This window comes from Colletotrichum acutatum (genome assembly GCF_030867785.1).
Source record: "Colletotrichum acutatum strain CBS 112980 chromosome Unknown BDZ83scaffold_97, whole genome shotgun sequence".
NCBI lineage: Eukaryota > Fungi > Ascomycota > Sordariomycetes > Glomerellales > Glomerellaceae > Colletotrichum > Colletotrichum acutatum.
This window is the reverse complement of record NW_026849091.1, coordinates 77,873-94,297: the sequence shown is the minus strand read 5'-3', so window position 1 is coordinate 94,297 and position 16,425 is coordinate 77,873. Positions and strand designations below refer to the sequence as shown.

General features: G+C 51.8%; 7 protein-coding genes across 7 annotated transcripts; 4 read left to right on the top strand and 3 right to left on the bottom strand.

Moving 5' to 3' along the window:
• Nucleotides 1-412: 412 nt before the first annotated feature.
• On the bottom strand, nucleotides 413-3,345 carry BDZ83DRAFT_654841 (uncharacterized protein; the record flags this gene model as incomplete). The annotated part of the gene is given in 14 exon segments (XM_060510758.1): nucleotides 413-521; nucleotides 583-740; nucleotides 805-934; nucleotides 997-1,119; nucleotides 1,172-1,320; nucleotides 1,370-1,464; nucleotides 1,520-1,991; nucleotides 2,042-2,168; nucleotides 2,252-2,394; nucleotides 2,427-2,455; nucleotides 2,466-2,485; nucleotides 2,560-2,947; nucleotides 3,140-3,209; nucleotides 3,262-3,345. The coding sequence occupies 14 exon segments, from the start codon at nucleotides 3,343-3,345 to the stop codon at nucleotides 413-415; spliced, it is 2,097 nt and encodes a 698-aa protein (XP_060361427.1).
• Nucleotides 3,346-4,069: 724 nt separating this feature from the next.
• BDZ83DRAFT_654840 (uncharacterized protein) lies at nucleotides 4,070-4,536 on the top strand (the record flags this gene model as incomplete). Its single annotated transcript, XM_060510757.1, has 2 exons — nucleotides 4,070-4,274; nucleotides 4,403-4,536. The coding sequence occupies 2 exons, from the start codon at nucleotides 4,070-4,072 to the stop codon at nucleotides 4,534-4,536; spliced, it is 339 nt and encodes a 112-aa protein (XP_060361426.1).
• An 849-nt stretch (nucleotides 4,537-5,385) lies between these two features.
• On the top strand, nucleotides 5,386-7,191 carry BDZ83DRAFT_733418 (HET domain-containing protein; the record flags this gene model as incomplete). The annotated part of the gene is made up of 3 exons (XM_060512918.1): nucleotides 5,386-5,922; nucleotides 6,022-6,723; nucleotides 6,763-7,191. 3 exons carry the CDS (start codon nucleotides 5,386-5,388, stop codon nucleotides 7,189-7,191), a joined length of 1,668 nt encoding a protein of 555 aa, XP_060361425.1.
• A 405-nt stretch (nucleotides 7,192-7,596) lies between these two features.
• BDZ83DRAFT_585521 (uncharacterized protein) lies at nucleotides 7,597-8,938 on the bottom strand (the record flags this gene model as incomplete). The annotated part of the gene is made up of 3 exons (XM_060505853.1): nucleotides 7,597-7,785; nucleotides 7,831-7,959; nucleotides 8,021-8,938. The coding sequence occupies 3 exons, from the start codon at nucleotides 8,936-8,938 to the stop codon at nucleotides 7,597-7,599; spliced, it is 1,236 nt and encodes a 411-aa protein (XP_060361424.1).
• A 480-nt stretch (nucleotides 8,939-9,418) lies between these two features.
• On the top strand, nucleotides 9,419-10,719 carry BDZ83DRAFT_706195 (oxidoreductase family protein; the record flags this gene model as incomplete). The annotated part of the gene is made up of 2 exons (XM_060511525.1): nucleotides 9,419-10,106; nucleotides 10,181-10,719. Exons 1-2 carry the CDS (start codon nucleotides 9,509-9,511, stop codon nucleotides 10,717-10,719), a joined length of 1,137 nt encoding a protein of 378 aa, XP_060361423.1. The 5' UTR covers nucleotides 9,419-9,508.
• A 299-nt stretch (nucleotides 10,720-11,018) lies between these two features.
• On the top strand, nucleotides 11,019-12,614 carry BDZ83DRAFT_632287 (class I glutamine amidotransferase-like protein). Its single transcript, XM_060508960.1, has one exon. The coding sequence runs from the start codon at nucleotides 11,241-11,243 to the stop codon at nucleotides 12,132-12,134; it is 894 nt and encodes a 297-aa protein (XP_060361422.1). The 5' UTR covers nucleotides 11,019-11,240; the 3' UTR covers nucleotides 12,135-12,614.
• On the bottom strand, nucleotides 12,554-16,096 carry BDZ83DRAFT_632286 (uncharacterized protein). Its single transcript, XM_060508959.1, has 3 exons — nucleotides 15,890-16,096; nucleotides 13,417-15,812; nucleotides 12,554-13,286 (listed from the first exon to the last, which is right to left on the bottom strand). Exons 1-3 carry the CDS (start codon nucleotides 15,950-15,952, stop codon nucleotides 12,983-12,985), a joined length of 2,763 nt encoding a protein of 920 aa, XP_060361421.1. The 5' UTR covers nucleotides 15,953-16,096; the 3' UTR covers nucleotides 12,554-12,982.
• Nucleotides 16,097-16,425: the final 329 nt, after the last annotated feature.

The window sequence follows — 16,425 nt, the reverse complement described above, 5'->3', positions numbered from 1 at the left end:
TGCTCATCATCATACGACAACCTTAGCGTACCGCCGTTAGATCATACTACGCAAGGTGTAGTAAACAAAGGGCTTTCATGATGGCAGCATCGGAGATCGCCAGGGACAGGTGTCGTTGGCCAAACAGGGGTTCTGCATAACTCGGCGGATGTCGACCCAGCTGAGATTGTTATCATACTAGCTGTGTCATGTGCGTGCATACATTTGGCGAACGTTTCTTCGCCTGTTATCTTGGTCCCGTAACTTTTTGCGCAGATATAGAAATAGTCACAAGTTACTAACATAATTTGAGAGGCGTAACTAAACGACAGGACGTTGATCAACATGCCAACAGACTATGAAGAATGGTTCTCATAAGCACAAGTTTCAAAGAGTTGAGTCACGGTCGAGGGTAGTACTGTGATTATACAAATTAGCTGCTAAAAGGACTGGTCATGGCGGAATCACCATCCTTAGGCTTTGGAAGCTTAGGAAGAAGTGTCTGCACCCATCCCACAATCTGAGGTGCTTCAACGGAGATCCTAGCCAAGATTGGTCAGTCATATCTGAACGTCGGATATTTTAGGCATCATCTAGACTCACCTGCAGCCAGTGGCAGTAGACTCCATCTTGGTTCGGGACTTGGACTTGGACGAACTATGAGATCCGGAGATCGCGAAGGGACCCCACCCGACAGAGAGGTTTGGCGAGGTGGAAGAGGCGGAGACAGCACTTTCGAGCTTACTAGTATCTCCCGAAAACTTGATTCCACGTCAGTGTCAATTTCAGCACAAATTTTCCATTGCCAGGAGGAAATATTCTTACGCTGAGTTCAATGTCGGCAGCAACTACAAAGGCAGTAGGGTAGGAGGAGAATTGCTGGTATTCTCCTATGAGGTTTTTCCCATTGTCAAATGCGTCTCTGAGGGCATCCTCGCCAGGGGATATCAAGAACCTGCCAAAAGAACATCAATGTCATGTTATAGATTGCCTGATGGCATAGTGACGAGAACCTACGCTCCGGAGTCGAGCTCAGCGTCCACAAATAGTTCAGAGTGGAGCCAAGGTCTTTCAATCTCGACAACCATGCAGTTCATGTTAACCTCAACCTCGAGGTTGGACATGGATTGCATTGCCTCGCTATGGTTTATCAGTTGTCTGGTAATAGTCAAAGTTGCACTTGAAAGCTTACCTGCTGCTCTGAGTGTGGGTGGTAGACGTACGTGTCCTCCACCATCCCCAGCCCGCCCTGGCGCAGACGGTGGAGGCACTTTGCGACGCTGACGTCTCGGCGGAACTACTATTACTTTTGACTTTGCACGAGATCTTGTTATAGGTTAGCTAAATGAAATGATACACATGTAGAAGCTCGCTGTCTGCGTCAACTGACCTTTGTCCACGAATCGGCGCCGCCATCAGCTATATTGCGCCAGCTTTCTTCATTATCGAGATCGATGACGCTAGTAGCGCTTGGATTCTTGAGGCCTAATCTAAGTGTGAATAGAAAAGTATCATTCAGGCCGAAAGGTCATATACTCACTTGGATTGGCCAGAAGCTCGTCCCCAGTGACGATTATGCCTTCAGAGTTCACAACCGGCAACATCGGCGGTGCAGTAGACGAAGGAGCGGCCTCTGAGCTCGCCAGCTGTTTGTTGAGCTCTTCTATATCCTGATTGATTTGTTCAAGCCGCTTATCAATCCAGATACCAGCAGTTTTCTTACTCGCTTCGGTATTCTCGCGCACTGATCTGTTATTACGGTCCAGGCTGGACGTGGCCTGAGTCTTTTGCTGCTTGATCAGGTTCTCCAGGACATTTTCGGCGGGAACGGTAACACCAAATCTATTCTTGAGCCAGTCGGTTTTGACGCTCCCACGCTCGTCTTGGCCCCGGCTAGCCGCGTTCTTCGTATCCATGTCGCTATAAACTTGGGCATAGGCGGCTTTGACATTTGTCTGGTCGTCTCCGGTGTTACTGGACAGCACTGGGAAGAACGTGTCCTCGGTGATAGCCTAAAAGACATAAGTTTAATGATAATAGGATAAGGGGCAAGTTGGCTCACCAATTTCAGAGTCTCATGAGAGATGAGAAGACTCTTCAGACGACGGATCTCGGCGCGAATCTCAGATGGGTTTGGTTTAGAGTGATTCTTCGTCCAGTTGAGCGTCTTTTTGGCCACCATAGTTGCCCTATAATGAGTCAGTACCCGGTGCGAACACTCCTTCTTGGTCGAGCAAGTAAAAGAAAGAAGAAGAAGAGAACAGTGACGTACCAGCTCGAGGGTGTGAGGACAACGCCGTTATACTCGCTGGACCCATCCGAGGCAATGACAGTCAGATTACGGAAGGCCTCCTTACTGTTTTCGATACGCTTCATGCCAGAAGAAATATCGACGACACCGAAATGAAAGTCAACCTGATAGTGTGTGAGATTATTAGCAGACTTACACACACCTCCGTAGCGCGAGAATGAGATCCTAGACTTACCATAAACTTGTAACCATGAACTACCCAGTCCATATACTTTGTTTAAATGGTGTTCTTGAACTCTCTCGAATGCTCCTGAATCCATTGCATATACTTGTCCTGAGCGGCCTTGATCTGGGCTGTTGTCGCTCCAGGTGGAGGAGAGAGCCTCTCCAGTGCCTGGGCCTGGGCATGCTGATACGCTGCCGCCTCCTTAGCCCAAGCCGCCTGCTTCATGACATAAGTTTCGACTTTTGTGCGGCCATTTCCGCTGGGCGTGTCGTCTGGACCAGTGAGATAGCGCATGGAATACTTGTAGCGCTCTTGGATTGTCTTGAGACGCGGATCAGTAACATCAGTGGTTTCATTGGAGACAACACCGGCGACAGATGCTTCTACAGGAACGAGCAAATCAAGTGCCGCTAGATAGCTTCGAGCAACAGACTTGCCTGTCTTGCCGACCTGTTTGAGGTTTGGTAAGCGCTTGTCTGTCGGACAGGAACCTATAGCGACCCACCGTGTACTTAGACAAGGGAATCATCCCGTCAACGAGCCGAGCCTCCTTGACCTGAACATCCAATGGTGGTCTGATGTGCTTAGAAACATTGTAGTAGTAATCCCTACAAGGGTTATCAGCATAGCCGACTAAAGAACGTCGTCCCGTGCATCAACCCACTTCCAGTCAATGATGGTACCAGGCAGCGAGACGGTCAGGACTTGATTACTAGCAACTGGAATTGCAGATGCGATGGCTCCTCTGACCGTCTGTAACAAGTCAGTACATGATGTAAGTTCCGGAGGGAGACGGGCGCAGTACCTCGGACGCATTTTTCATGGCCTTCAATACATTGCTGGCTTGCTGCTCCTGGTCCAGCTGTGTGGACGGCTCTGGCTGAGACATTTTGAATGAGATCGCAGACAGCGATTATTGAGGAGGTTCGAAATTCAAGTGAACTGAGAAGGCCTGAGATGTTTGTGATGATGAATGAAAGTTGTAGGATGACACACATTGCGACGACTTTTATCTTTATCTTATACCACAACGGCTTGGTTTACCAAGCTCGTCAAGAGCGCCAAGAAATAGGAAGTCCAAAGCCAAATTGCGATTAAAATGAATCTGAGTGGTCATCTTACGAGATCAATCTCGCGACTCTGTCTTGGGGCGTCATTCCAACATTACCTTCCTCTAGATGACCTCTCTTCACTGTGCTAGCCATACTTACAACGCCGTCATGCCATGTCTCTGATCAGCTTCGCTGAACTCATCCAAGTAAACACTCTGGCTGGGAGTAAAAGCATAGGGCTCCTGGGCCCAGTCAACTCCAGGCTGAAACTGTTGCGGTGCTGAGTTGTGAGTGCACGGTTTAGGACTGAGAAGAAGCCGAAACCAGGATGATAGGTGACGATGAGAACAGTTCATAAACGCCAAATTCTGATCGGACTATATTAGTTTGATGGGTGATCTATTGTAGGAATGTCTCGGGCAATCACGACGCCGATATGGCTGGCTGGAGTTCATCCCCCTAAGCTCTGATTCCAGTCTCATGATTCGTAGTAGCTGATCAAGCGTTATTTTCCTGGTCTAATTACGGTCTGCCATACCATTTCAACCGAGGGCACCTATAATGTTCAAGGCGGGACGGGAAGCTCAGGGCATGACCCCGCCAAAAAGCTACGGGTCAGCCCTCGCCGTGTGTCTCTGTGGGTGTCATCCCGACGCCGAAAGAAGGTGCTTGAGTCGAGGCTGGCAAGTCTTGACTCAAGCATATGATTTCTTGTCAACCATCACTGTATTATCTAGAAACGCCATCTGCTCAGTAAAGCCAAAATGTAATAGCTACGATAATGCGGCTGAGTGCTCGGTAACAACTTAGCAAGGTGGAGCTTGTGGCATCGCCTGTCTGAGGTCTTGAGGAAGACTTCACTTATCCCATCGCGGTATTATTTCTTTACTAAAGTAAAACAATCATCGTCCATGCCCATCGACTCTTCTGTGTCACCAGACGAGAAGCACAATAATTATACCCAGGGCTTCGCTTCTGCTAGTTATTGCCCAAGACTGGAGCCCCAGAACCTAGCGACTCGTGGGTAAGCATCATGGTAAACGTTCGTCGACAACATTTGAAGGCCGAGAATAACGATATCCAGGTCGAAGTTACCACTTTTGTGCTGTGCTTAAAGAGGGATCTCGTTGTAAGGAAGCAAGAATCGCAAACGGGGAACGTGGCTGGCTGAAACTCCCGGTGCGGCCCTTTCCGGGCTTACTGCCGAGCTGAACGCGATTTCGACTAAGGACCGCCTGTACTTCGTGACTTATTCGGGGCGCTCTTGTGTTGTTCTTTAAGTGTCCTCGTGGAGCGTCAGCTGAATTTTTAGAATCTATTTCCAAATGTGCTGGGCTGAATGTCATGGGCTACCTTAGATCCAAGACACATTCGTCCTCGACCAAGCTGAATATCTGCGAACGCCTTGAGTGATGAAGGTTCAGTTATGATGTCGTGCGTCGGAAGTCCAAAGCAATGCGATAAATTGTGGATAGTCGGAAGATGGCTTCATAGTTTCACTCATCTACTCATCTATGACAACTGGTGAGCACTTGTCAGCCGAAAAACGCTGCCTCCCGGGCCCATGCTATGTTCGTCCGACGATTCCGCCAGCAATTCCCTGGCCCCTCTAATTACCCCTCTGTCGCAGCTAAATCATGAGGTTCAAGATTTGGTCAAGCCAGAGTTGATCAGGAAGAGAAGCGTTGGAGATCGCCAGGTGCATGTGTTGTAGATCGTGCAGGGGTTCGGCAAGTTTAGGCACAATGTCATCCCAACTGAGATTACTGTCGCATTAGGTGCATGATATCTGCATACAGTCGCCTAAAGCTTTCCCGCCTCTCATTTGCACTCTGATTGTCCACTCACCAGGCCATGAAATACCGCAGCCGTAAGCCATGTGGCTCATCGACACCGAGAGTCTGAGGCTTCATGCTTTCATGCCTCCAGACCTCCCACCGTACGCCATACCATCTCATACCTGGGGATCCGGAGAAGTGACCTTCCAGGAGTTTGCAGAACTCAATACTGCCAAAGAAAAAGCCGGCTACACCAAGATTCAGAAGACATGCGAGCTCGCTAGGCAGAATGGTCTGGAATGGGCATGGGTGGACACCTGCTGTATCGACAAATCTTCAAGTGCCGAACTCTCGGAGGCGATCAACTCAATGTTCGAGTGGTACGAGCTTTCAGCCATCTGCTTTGCTCATCTCGCGGACCTACCTGTTGAGTCTCCCACGCTATGGATGTCCGAGTCTGGCGTGTACAAGCGCGCGTGTCGCTGGTTCGAACGTGGGTGGACCCTTCAAGAGCTCATTGCGCCCAAGACGCTCGAGTTCTTTGACTGCGAATGGAACTCACGCGGCTTCAAGACCGACAGCGCCGCCCTGCGGCAATTGTCGGCGATGACGGGGATACATGGCAAGACTGCCCGAGTACTGAAGAACAGCCAGGCCATCACCGAGGTCTCTATTGCCGAGAGAATGTCTTGGGCGTCAAAGAGGCGGACGACTCGGGTCGAAGACATGGCCTAGTGCTTGCTCGGTCTCTTCCGTGTCAATATGCCCTTGCTCTATGGAGAGGGCTCGCGAGCTTTCATGCGACTTCAGGAAGAGATTCTCAAAAACAGCACCGACATGTCTCTCTTCTGCTGGACCGCACCACAGGAAGCATGGCAGCAGTGCCGCGGGTTACTGGCACGACATCCCTCGGAGTTCGCGTCGTGGTACGATACAGAATCTACCTCACGAAAGTCCATCAGCTGGGCCATGTGCGAGCAAGAGAAGGAATTCTCATCGACTAACAAAGGGATCCGCATGGATGCAACCCTGGCGAGTTTCTTCGTTCATGGCGAGAACAGAACGTGTCTGAGATGTACGCTATTCCCAGATGATTATGTCGTCTTCATACCGTTGCGATACCACCGGGACAACATCTACGTTAGGGAGCTTCCTACCACCATCATTCCCTCACGTACAACACGGCACGAACAGGAAACTATATACATCGCCAAGGACGTGGATGAGCGTATGTCGATCAATCTGCAGGCCAAGATGGCGGAGACTTTGAGCATCGACAGTTCCCTGCTTCCGGCCAAATTCTCATTGGAGATGATGGAGACCTGGCCCAAAAATTTGTGGCAGTCACAGCGACAGCAATATGCCCTGCCCGGATCAAAACTGTTTACTTGCATCACTTCATACAGCGTCTACTTTGAGACTGTCAAGGTCGGTGAGGTATGTCTCATTTGCCAGCGGCATTCTTCTGCACTGCAGCCTCTGCGTTACGCCTTGATTCCTCTGCAAGAAGCAACCGGCCGTGCCGGTATTATGTCGCAGATAAAAGACCACGAGAGCAGTGGTGCTCGGGGGCAGCCTATTGAAGCCTTTAGTTTGATGGAGCAATTCATCATTGATGGCCGCCAAGCAGTGGACCTTTCGCACGGGGATCTCAGCTTCTCACTTTTCGTAACGCGATACTCTGAGACTGAGGAGAGCTCCGACAAACTGTATTTGAAGGTCACTTCTTTCCAGGACCTTCTGCATCCATTACCCATCAGGAAATCAAAGCCCATCCCGATCGGCGATAGTAAGGGGCCTGGTCATCGTCTCGAACGTGCTCCTCAAATTGTAGGGGATGGCGCCGTAGTGCAGCCACCGAAACCATCCGACATCGCGGAAGCGGAGCGAGAGAACTCTGGATAACTTAGAGTGGGTATATCTACCATTTGAAAATCACTACTTCTAAAGCGCGAGCTCTCTCGTACGATGTTTTGCTCTTCCGCATACCGTCATTCTAGCATGACGGCCATCCAGACCATCATCCCGAACTCATCGATCCCCTCGCACCACTTTGCGACCCGGGCTACAAGCTGATCCTCCTGGCTTCGATCTTCAGAGTCCACACCCAAAGCCCGTCTGGCCTTTCGAAGATCCTGGATACTCAGAACTTTTTCATCGCACGACTCGGCTCGTAGCCTCCTATACCGTGCTCGCCACTCGTCACAGGACACGGTTTCCCACAAGTCTCTGCCGGAGGGCAGTGGCAGGAGACTATAGCCACCGCAATCCGCCGGTTCCTCGGCGTTCAGATCCACGTCCATCAAAAGCTCAATGCCAAATAGAAGACAGATTATCCTGCAGTCCCTTGCTGTTAGCGAAACTTCTCGAATTGACTTGGTCTCTCAGAACCTGCCTCCTGGTACTCTCACGAAGAATCCAGCCTCGACGGTCCAAAGTGACCTTCTTAGTCAGGTCGACTTCGTAATCTAGGGCCAGGTGCAGCGACCGGGCTAGCAGCTGCTCTGGTTAGTAAGAACACATGGCTACATCTTGGCATCTTACATTGGGTACTACTAGTATTGCTTTGATGTTGTTTTCTTGTATTGATTGGAGGTCATTGGCTTGAAGCAGCAGATATATAACCACGGCCTGAAGAGCATGTAACATCTGTTCGCTGTTATAAGAAGAATGCTGTTCAACCCAAATGTTAATCAATGAGATGACAACTCGTGGCACAGTGCTGACCTCTCACCTCTTGCCTGATTCTGCCTACTTCACTGTATATACTCCTCCACACAAAGGCCGCGCTCCCCGGAGTCCTCTGATAGAAGCTTTGGACGAGGTTGCAGCAGATGGCTAGCGGTTCTGGAAGACACTGGTGAAGTTCCTTGCCACAACATCCAGCTATTGATTCGGACCCGTCGATGGCGCAGGGTGGGAAAATGAAAGGCGGCATTCGACCACCTTTGATCATCATCTTCGGATAAGATAAGATCTGGCCGAGGAGGACTCTGGCTGTAAAGCACGTCGCCACCGTTTTAGTGATTCGTGGTGCGAGGGGTTTGTCTTGGTAGAATGGCCGCATTTTCCTTGCCGGACAATCCTTGAAAGCCCTGTGCAATTGGATTTCACTTGAAGGATGTTCGTGATCTTGATATTCTGTAACCTCCATGGCGCTCAAAACACCAAGGTCCTCTGGTCCGAAGAGGTTCGAGTTACTTCGTTGCCACGGTACTCCGGCACCGCCAAGCACCGTATGGCGAAGTTGAGGCGAGTCGAAGCTCAAGGAGAAAGTGGTTGGATCTAGGAGCTGTCTCGGTAGACCAGGCTCAGAGCCCAAAGGGATTGTCACAATTTCCGTTGACAAGAGGTTCGCCCAGTCCATCGATGGTTCGCGGTCGAGACGCGGGTGGTCCTCCGGAAGCAGGCCCTCACTCTCGAGGCGGATCGATGGCTCCGTGTCATTGAGAAGTGTTCTTTGAACACCGCGGTCAGCAATTGTCTCGGCCGGACGTAGTGACCGGTACCCAGCTGATTGCTTGGGGACGTGGTCGTATCTACACCTCAAATCCCTTTCCTCACAGCGCCGGCATGGTGTCCCGAGCGAACACCTCGCCTTACTGGTCCGGCAAAGAACGCAAGACTTTTTTCGGCTGGCAGCCAGTGTCATCTCGAATAAATCACCAGAGATATGAATTGAATCAACCATTAAGCAAAACGACGAGGGCAAGTTTACGCGTAGAATCTAGGTTCAGCTGGACCTGGTTCAATCTCGGGGTTTGTCATCACTCCGCGGAGTTCCAACCAATCATTGATGCCCGGCTCGCCGAGTCCGGAAGCCACCCCACCACTCCGCTCCGCGGGACTGATGGTGATATTTCGGGCACAATTTAGGGTCTCAATGATGGGCTTTCATGCCGAAGTACCATCTCAGCCCGTTCATTGCATCATAACATGAAGCCACAGATCTACGTGCCCGGAAATCCGTCGAATCGGGGATTCGGGCGAGAAGGCGCTGATTCAACCGCAGCATTCCTGCCAGCCACCGCTTACATGAGCCGCGAGATATTATTGATAGACTGTCTGGATAGAATAGAGATCGATGAACTCCTGGAATATATTAAAAACGATGCCGCGAGATTCTACTACTGTGAATATTCAGCATTGCAATCTCATTCACTGAAAGAAAACTTACACTTCACTCATCTTTCATTCTACTTGAACCCCCAGACCAGCAACCATGGCTCCCATTAGAGTAGGCATTATCGGACTCTCCGCAAAGGAGGCAGTCATGGGCCCAGGCGCCTGGGCCTCCATCGCAATTCTCCCCTCCTTCAAGAACTCGCCACACTACGAGATCGTCGCCCTCTGCAACTCGTCCGCGGAAGCGGCCCGCCGCTCTATTGAGATGCACAAGCTCCCGAGCACGACCAAAGCCTACGGCGACGTCGAGCAGCTGGCCAGCGACCCGGACGTCGACCTCGTCGTCGTCAGCGTCGTCGTGACCAAGCACCTCGCAGTCACGCTCCCCGCGCTCGCCAACAAGAAGCAGGTCTTTGTCGAGTGGCCCCTCGGCGCCTCGGCGCAGGAGGCGGAACAGCTCACGCAGCTGGCCAAGTCAGGCGGACTCAAGACCATTGTTGGTCTCCAGGGTCGCTCTGACGCTCTCACTCTCAAGCTGAGAGAGATTGTTCAGAGTGGGGAGATTGGTGAGATCAAGCACACTTCTGTCGTCGGCACTCTCCCGTACTTTCCTCCCAACTTCTGGGTTGAGGGCGCGGAGTACTACCTCGATATCAAAACTGGAGGAAACGCATTCCACATCGGCTTTGGGCATTGTAAGTCACTCCATCTCTGTTGGGAGATTCTGACGAAGTTGGAAACCCCGAAGGCTAATGTTCTTGAAACACAGTCTTGGACTCGTTCACAAACGTTGTCGGCGACTTCGATCTCAGCAGCCTGTCGTCAGTCCTAAAGAGCGACGTCGACTCCGTCCCCCTATACAAAGCCGACAGAAGCAACGTGATCGACCCAGCGTACCCAAAGTCCTCTCCCGATCACATCTTGGTCCAAGGCCTGCTGCAAAACGGAGCACTGGCCTCGATTGCCTGTCGAACCACCCCGGTCACGGTCGGTGAGGTCGGCGCTCGCTGGATCATCAGCGGCACCAAGGGGGAAATCGAGGCCGTCTGGGACGGAGGCCAGTGGCAGATTCACAGCCCCCGCAAGCAGCTCGTGTACAAGTTAGTTGGAGGAGAAGAACAAAAGGTCACCCTCGAGACCGGCAAGCTCCCTGGCGGAGTCGAGGTTTCAGCCGCGGGACTGAATACGGTCCTCATCTTTGATGCTTTCGCCAAAGGCGATACTTCGCGGTATGCGGACTTTGAGACGGCTTTGAAGAATCATGTGCTTTTGGATACGATTTTGAAGAAGTCAGGGTACAAATATTGAGAAGCAAGCCGCTCAACTTGAATCCAACACGTGGTTGATGCACGAAAGTAAGTAGTCGATAAAAGCCTAAAAAACAACGCGATAGTCTCACAATATTCTCCCCTCATAAATACTATTCAACTTTTCATTGAAATCTTCTCATAGTTCATATCGTGCGCACGCGAGTGATTCCTAGACCAGCCACCAGTGGACCACAGCAAAAGTTCGGCACGGAGGCCGACGCCGGCGTTGACGCCCGAAACGTGGATCCCGTGACAAATCTCCTCCGAAGATCTGACTCGGAGCAGGTACCGAGACTTCACGACTTCATTCACAACGGCTAACAAATCACATATGGCTCTTTTTACGTGCAACTTAGATTGAAGGTGGTTGTGTTTGCTCGTTCTGTAGTAGGTCAAGTCCAAGTAAGACAGAAAGACGTTTATCACCCAAAATGAGAGAAGAAGACTTGCAAGGTCAGCCCTCCATCCTCCACCGCATCGCTCCTAGACTTACACCCAAAAACAGGATCCGGAGGCGCAATGCCATCCGGCACAGGACAAGAGGCAACCCCTAGAGGAGGAGAAAAAGTCAAACACGTCGCCATCCTAGACTCCGATGTAATGGTCACAGCCGTCCAAACCCTCTACGGGCAATACTACAGCGACCAATATATCAAACGCCTCACCGCCGCCGCCGCCCGCATCGCAGCCTCCCACCTCGCCACCTTCACGACCTGGGACGTCGTCGCAGGCCACTACCCGAACCCGGCCGACGTCGACGCCATCCTCATCACGGGCTCCATCGCCGCCGCCTACGACACGGACCCCTGGGTCCTCCGCCTAGGTGACTTTATCCGGCGTGTCTACGAGCAACACCCGGACGTCCGCATCTTTGGCACCTGCTTTGGCCACCAGCTCATCGGCAAAGTCCTCCTCGAGCCCCACGGCGCCGTCGTGGAAAAGGACCCCAACGGCTACGAGTTTGGCGTCCAGACCATCTCGTTGAACCCGAAACTCGTAGAGGACTTCCCCTGCCTAGCCGCCCTCGCCTCGGCTACAACGACAACAGACTCAAACCAGGACTCAGACTCCCCTTCATCACCACCCCCTCACGGTCTCCGGCTACAAATGTGCCACGGCGACCACGTCGCCCTCGCCCCGCCACCTAACCCACCTCTCCCGGGCACCTGGCAAAACATTGGTGGCAGCGCGCACTGCAGGGTCCAGGGCCTGTACGAACCCTCTCGCGTCCTCACGATCCAGCCCCATTTCGAGTGCGACCAGGTCATCATGGAAGAGACCATCAAGCACTTTTACACGCCCGCCAAGGGGTTCTCGCCAGAGTTCCTGCAGCGGGCGTTTGACGCGACGAGGAGGGAGGACGACGCGGGTGTTGCTGCGGAGTGGGTGTTTCGATTCTTGGTTGGTATCTGATGCTTCCGGGGTAGGGAAATTTCTTTTGGTCTGTCATGACTTAGTTGGAAGAAAGAAAAATAACTCATTATATCACGAGTGATGTTGGTATAATTGCTCTTGTCAATAGCGGTTGGAAGTGGCGGATGGCGAGGTTGTGGTTCAGGGTGGTTTGGTAGAGCTCAGTCACATGCGCAGCCTCAGTTGCCTCGTCTGGACCGCATGACTGTTCCCACACCACCATAGTCACCAGGGTCACAGAATACTCATGTAGTCTTTCCAAGGCTCCCTTTCTTTCTGTAGCACTTGGTGCCTGCGAAATTATGTCGTTCTTGAAGTGAAGCAGGCAGTCGGCTGACACTCGACCTCCCGGCCTTCCTAGACCCCCTTCCGAGTACGTTCAACCACATACGACCATACCCATTGGAAAATTCGGGATCCCGTCTGCTCTCCCATAGACAAGCTAATGAGGGCCGGATTAGTAGTTGGGTCGGTGACGACCAGCGAATACCTGGTGTTGTATGTCTACTTTGTTTTGCTTCTTTTGCTGAAGCCGTCAGTATCAACAGTTTGATGGAACACTGCTGTCTGCTCTCCAGATCCCTTCTTCACTGGAAGCACATTCAGAAACACAACACCAGAGACGGACACGAATTCTAACTCTCAGAAGAACTACGGGCACCAAAAGCAATGTGAAACTCCAGACTCAAATGGCATGGATAATTTAAAGTCGATTGGCTGTAGATATAAGGCCGCCCTTGATACTAGGCGACGGGAGCGTGTCTGCAAGTAGGTAGAAATCCAGGGATCTTGTACCTAAGCTGAGCCAAGAGGAGACCAGCGGAGTTGAACGGAGCTTCAATTGCTGATCAGACTTCACTTGATGAGCCGACTCGCCTGTGTCGTCTTCTGCGTCGTTTAGAGCCTTCCTCGGTAACTATATCACGGCGGTCGTAGCGGTCGTTGAAAAGCTTTTCGAGCAAAGGACCTTTCCAGCTTTCTCCTTCTTTTTGATTCGTGAGCACATGTCTTAGTTCGCTTCTTTTAACGGGATAGGGAATACGAAGCTTCAGGAAGTTGCGCAGAGCAACAATGTCCTGGCGCCTCCGGCTTGCGAACTGGGCGGCGTGTTTCTCAACACTGAGCAAATGGAGTCGGTGCTCATCCTCTTCCCTAGAGGTCAGAGTTAATCAGCTATCCTTCTCAAATTCCGGAATGGGGTGCGTGTTGTGTCCATGGGGAGGACGCCTCCAATATATTGCACCCCCTCATGGATACAACACCCAGTGTCCCAAGCACTTACAGCTCAAGTATGCCATCTGAATCTGGTAGTCTCATCAGACCGTGGAGGTCCCTGATAGAATGTGCTTTCGCGAATATCAACCAGGATTGAATACGAGGATGTGTCATAATCCGCGCCAAAGAGTTGAATTCCACAGCAAGCTTTTCGTTTGGAATGGCTCTGTGTAAATTTATGTGGCAGGGAAGGCAAAGTTCCAGCAACTCGTTCATCTCTTCAATAGTGAATCGGTCGCGATCACGTTGACTTCTCGGAATGACATGGTGTCTTGTGATTTTATGAGTCTCCCGCTCACAGAGGTCACAAAACCCTTGTACCTTATGGCCTTCATCCGGATATGAAATAAGTCCTCTCAGCCAGTAGAGCCAATTCCGGATGTATTTCACTTCGTGATGGTATTCAACTGTCTCCGTAGACAGTTCTTTTAGGATATCATCAAAATCCCGTAAGGCTTCCTTGGCTATATTAGTAGGGCGACTTTGTTGCATTGCCTGGAAATTAGCATATTTTTTCTTGAGACGTTCTTTGGGGCCAAGCCCTCCTTCGCGAAGTTCTTTTATACGTCGTTCTAGCACGCGAAATTCTGCAGCGCGACGTTCACTTGCCTGACGTGCTTTTTCGTGAGCGCGACGTTCTTCTTCGTGGAGTTCTTCCACACGCCTTTCTGCACTGCGAAGTTTTCTTATACGACGCTCTTCTGTGCGGCGTTCTTGCTCTTTTATGCGGCGTTCCTCTGCGCGACGTTTTTTTACGCGGCGTCCTTCTGGGTACCAGTCTATTCCGCTACGCTCTCTCACATCCTCCTTGATACGACGTTGTTCTGTGAGACGTTGCATTGTGTAGCGCTCTTGTGCGAGACGTTGCTCTGCGCAAACGATGTCTGAATGGCATGTTTGCCCTTCCTTAATGGCAGAATACTTCTGCTCATTGACGTCTCGAGGCACCGTTCTCAAAGGCTCCTGGAGCAGGACAGATAGCGCTTGCTCTCTGGATATTATCGTCATATCCTCTTGAACCGCTGGCTGGTGTTGGTGTGGATGTAGTTGCGTTGATGAGTCTGCGGACTCTGCTTCGCTAGGGCTGGGCCCGGGTCCATTCCTAACCGGGACCCTCCTCTTACGCCTCTGGTGCGAGAGTCTATCGATGAGGGCGGCGGCCTCTGCCTGGGTAATGAATTCGGGTCCTGCGCGGGGGGCGGCAGCTGGGGTATCTTCGGCTTTTGAGGCATTGGGTTCGTGGGGCCTTGAGGTCAGAGGCAGAATTTCCTCATAAAATTTAGGTGTTGGCTCGGGGTGTACATTAGTACCGTCCGTAGCGTCCCGCTCAGAAGAAACGTAAGAGGATGATGAAGCGGTATCGTCAGCGATGCTACGGGACGGCGCCGGAGCATCTGCTTCCTCTTTGCTGCCTGTCATCCTGGCGATTTCAGGATCGCTCCTCTCGATATCTTCGAAAAAGTTTCCCCAGCTCCCAGTTCCCGATCCCACGGCGCTCTTGGGGCCCTTTCTCCAAGATCTGGTTCTAGGAACCGCTCTGGCCCTTGCTTTTCCCCGTTTGCTGGTTAATACAGACGCCGCGTTCTGTCGATGTTGTGGGTTTGACAAGACAGTTTGTTCTGTTAAAACCTCGGATGGCACTTCTTTTGCCCCCACCTCCTCTGAATTGTCGCCAACATCCTTTGACAAAGAAGTCTCCAGACTCAGCTCCAGATTTCCCTCAACGACAGAGTCGACGTTCGACCAATGTCCACCGTGCACGACCAGCCCCTCGTCGTTAACGTGCCCAGAAGCCGGCGCACCCTGCTCCTGATGAAACCCGCCCCATTTCCCAGCCCTCGCCTGCGCAGTAAGCGAGTTGCGCTTCCAACGTGGCGCCGGTGCGCCAGCCCTCGGTCTCGACAGCAACTTCGGCTTGGGTAGCGGGTTCGGGTTCGGCGCGGGGCCTTGGACTTGTAGCGCGTGAAAGGCGCCCCATTGCGCCGATGCCGGTGGTGAGGGGTTCTGTTTCGCGCTCTTGGCCTTTCGCGTTGACGATGCTGTTGTTGTCGTATTTGATAATGATGATACCGATCCAGAAGCGCGCGCTTTGCCTCCTGTGGACGCGGGGCCCTTCTTGACGACCTTTGGGATTGGCCGGGCTTTGGCGATCTTGCTACCAAAGGAGCCCCAGGCTGACGGGGCCTTTGGTCTTTCCGGTGGCTGAAGAGATACCGCCTGAGAGTCAGAGGCTCCAGCTTGGTTAGCTCCTCCCTTACTGTGCTCGACGATGACGGGGCCACTGCCAGGCAGCGTCAAGCGGGAGTGGTGCATGCTATCTTCTGATGTACGAGGCGCCTCTGCCCCACACAAGGAGCAGGAGCACGTGAAGAACCGGACATACGATCCATGGTTTGATTGAATCTGGTGAGAATTTCAGTAACTGTTCCGTTTTTACGTGCTTGGAGGTTCCTCAGTGGCTTAGAATCGAACCAGCATACCTGTTCGACGCGTGCTAGGCTTCGTGACGTGACGGATCGGGCCACCGTTGACAAGATGTGCATCTTTACCGGATTGGCAGCGTTTCACAATGGAAAGTGGCCGGCTGCATGCATTGAGAAACAGAGCAAATAAATGAGTTCCGGCGAAGTATCATGGCCGCCACGTGAAGTGTAGAGGAATTTGGCTTGCTGAACAGTGTTCAGTTGGTAGTTTCTTATTTGCGTGTCGTCGGTAAATCGCTGTCACAGTCAGTGGTCGTGTTACGTACGGTGTTTGTACTGTGTTTGCCCTCAGGCATGAAGTTTTCCCCTTGGCCTCGACAACATCGAATGACTGTTGAGCCTCTATGACGTTGGCAAGATCATGAACTACGATTTGGCTCAAGCCAATTTGACAAGGCTCATCCTGCTGCATGGTTCTCATGGCGCTACTTGGCACGCCCTAGCCGCTGTACAAAGTGTAATCTCGAATTAAACAACCCAACAACGCGGGACACCCCCGTCATCAAAGAGAAGTCGACAACTTCTCAGGTGAA

Coding starts and splice junctions, on each gene's coding strand:
- BDZ83DRAFT_632286 (XM_060508959.1), bottom strand. CDS start 15,952: ATGCACATCTTGTCAACGGTGGCCCGATCCGTCACGTCACGAAGCCTA. Junction 15,813..15,889: donor GCCTAGCACGCGTCGAACAG/GTATGCTGGTTC, acceptor AATTCTCACCAG/ATTCAATCAAACCATGGATC. Junction 13,287..13,416: donor TCAGATGGCATACTTGAGCT/GTAAGTGCTTGG, acceptor TCTGACCTCTAG/GGAAGAGGATGAGCACCGAC.
- BDZ83DRAFT_632287 (XM_060508960.1), top strand. CDS start 11,241: ATGCCATCCGGCACAGGACAAGAGGCAACCCCTAGAGGAGGAGAAAAA.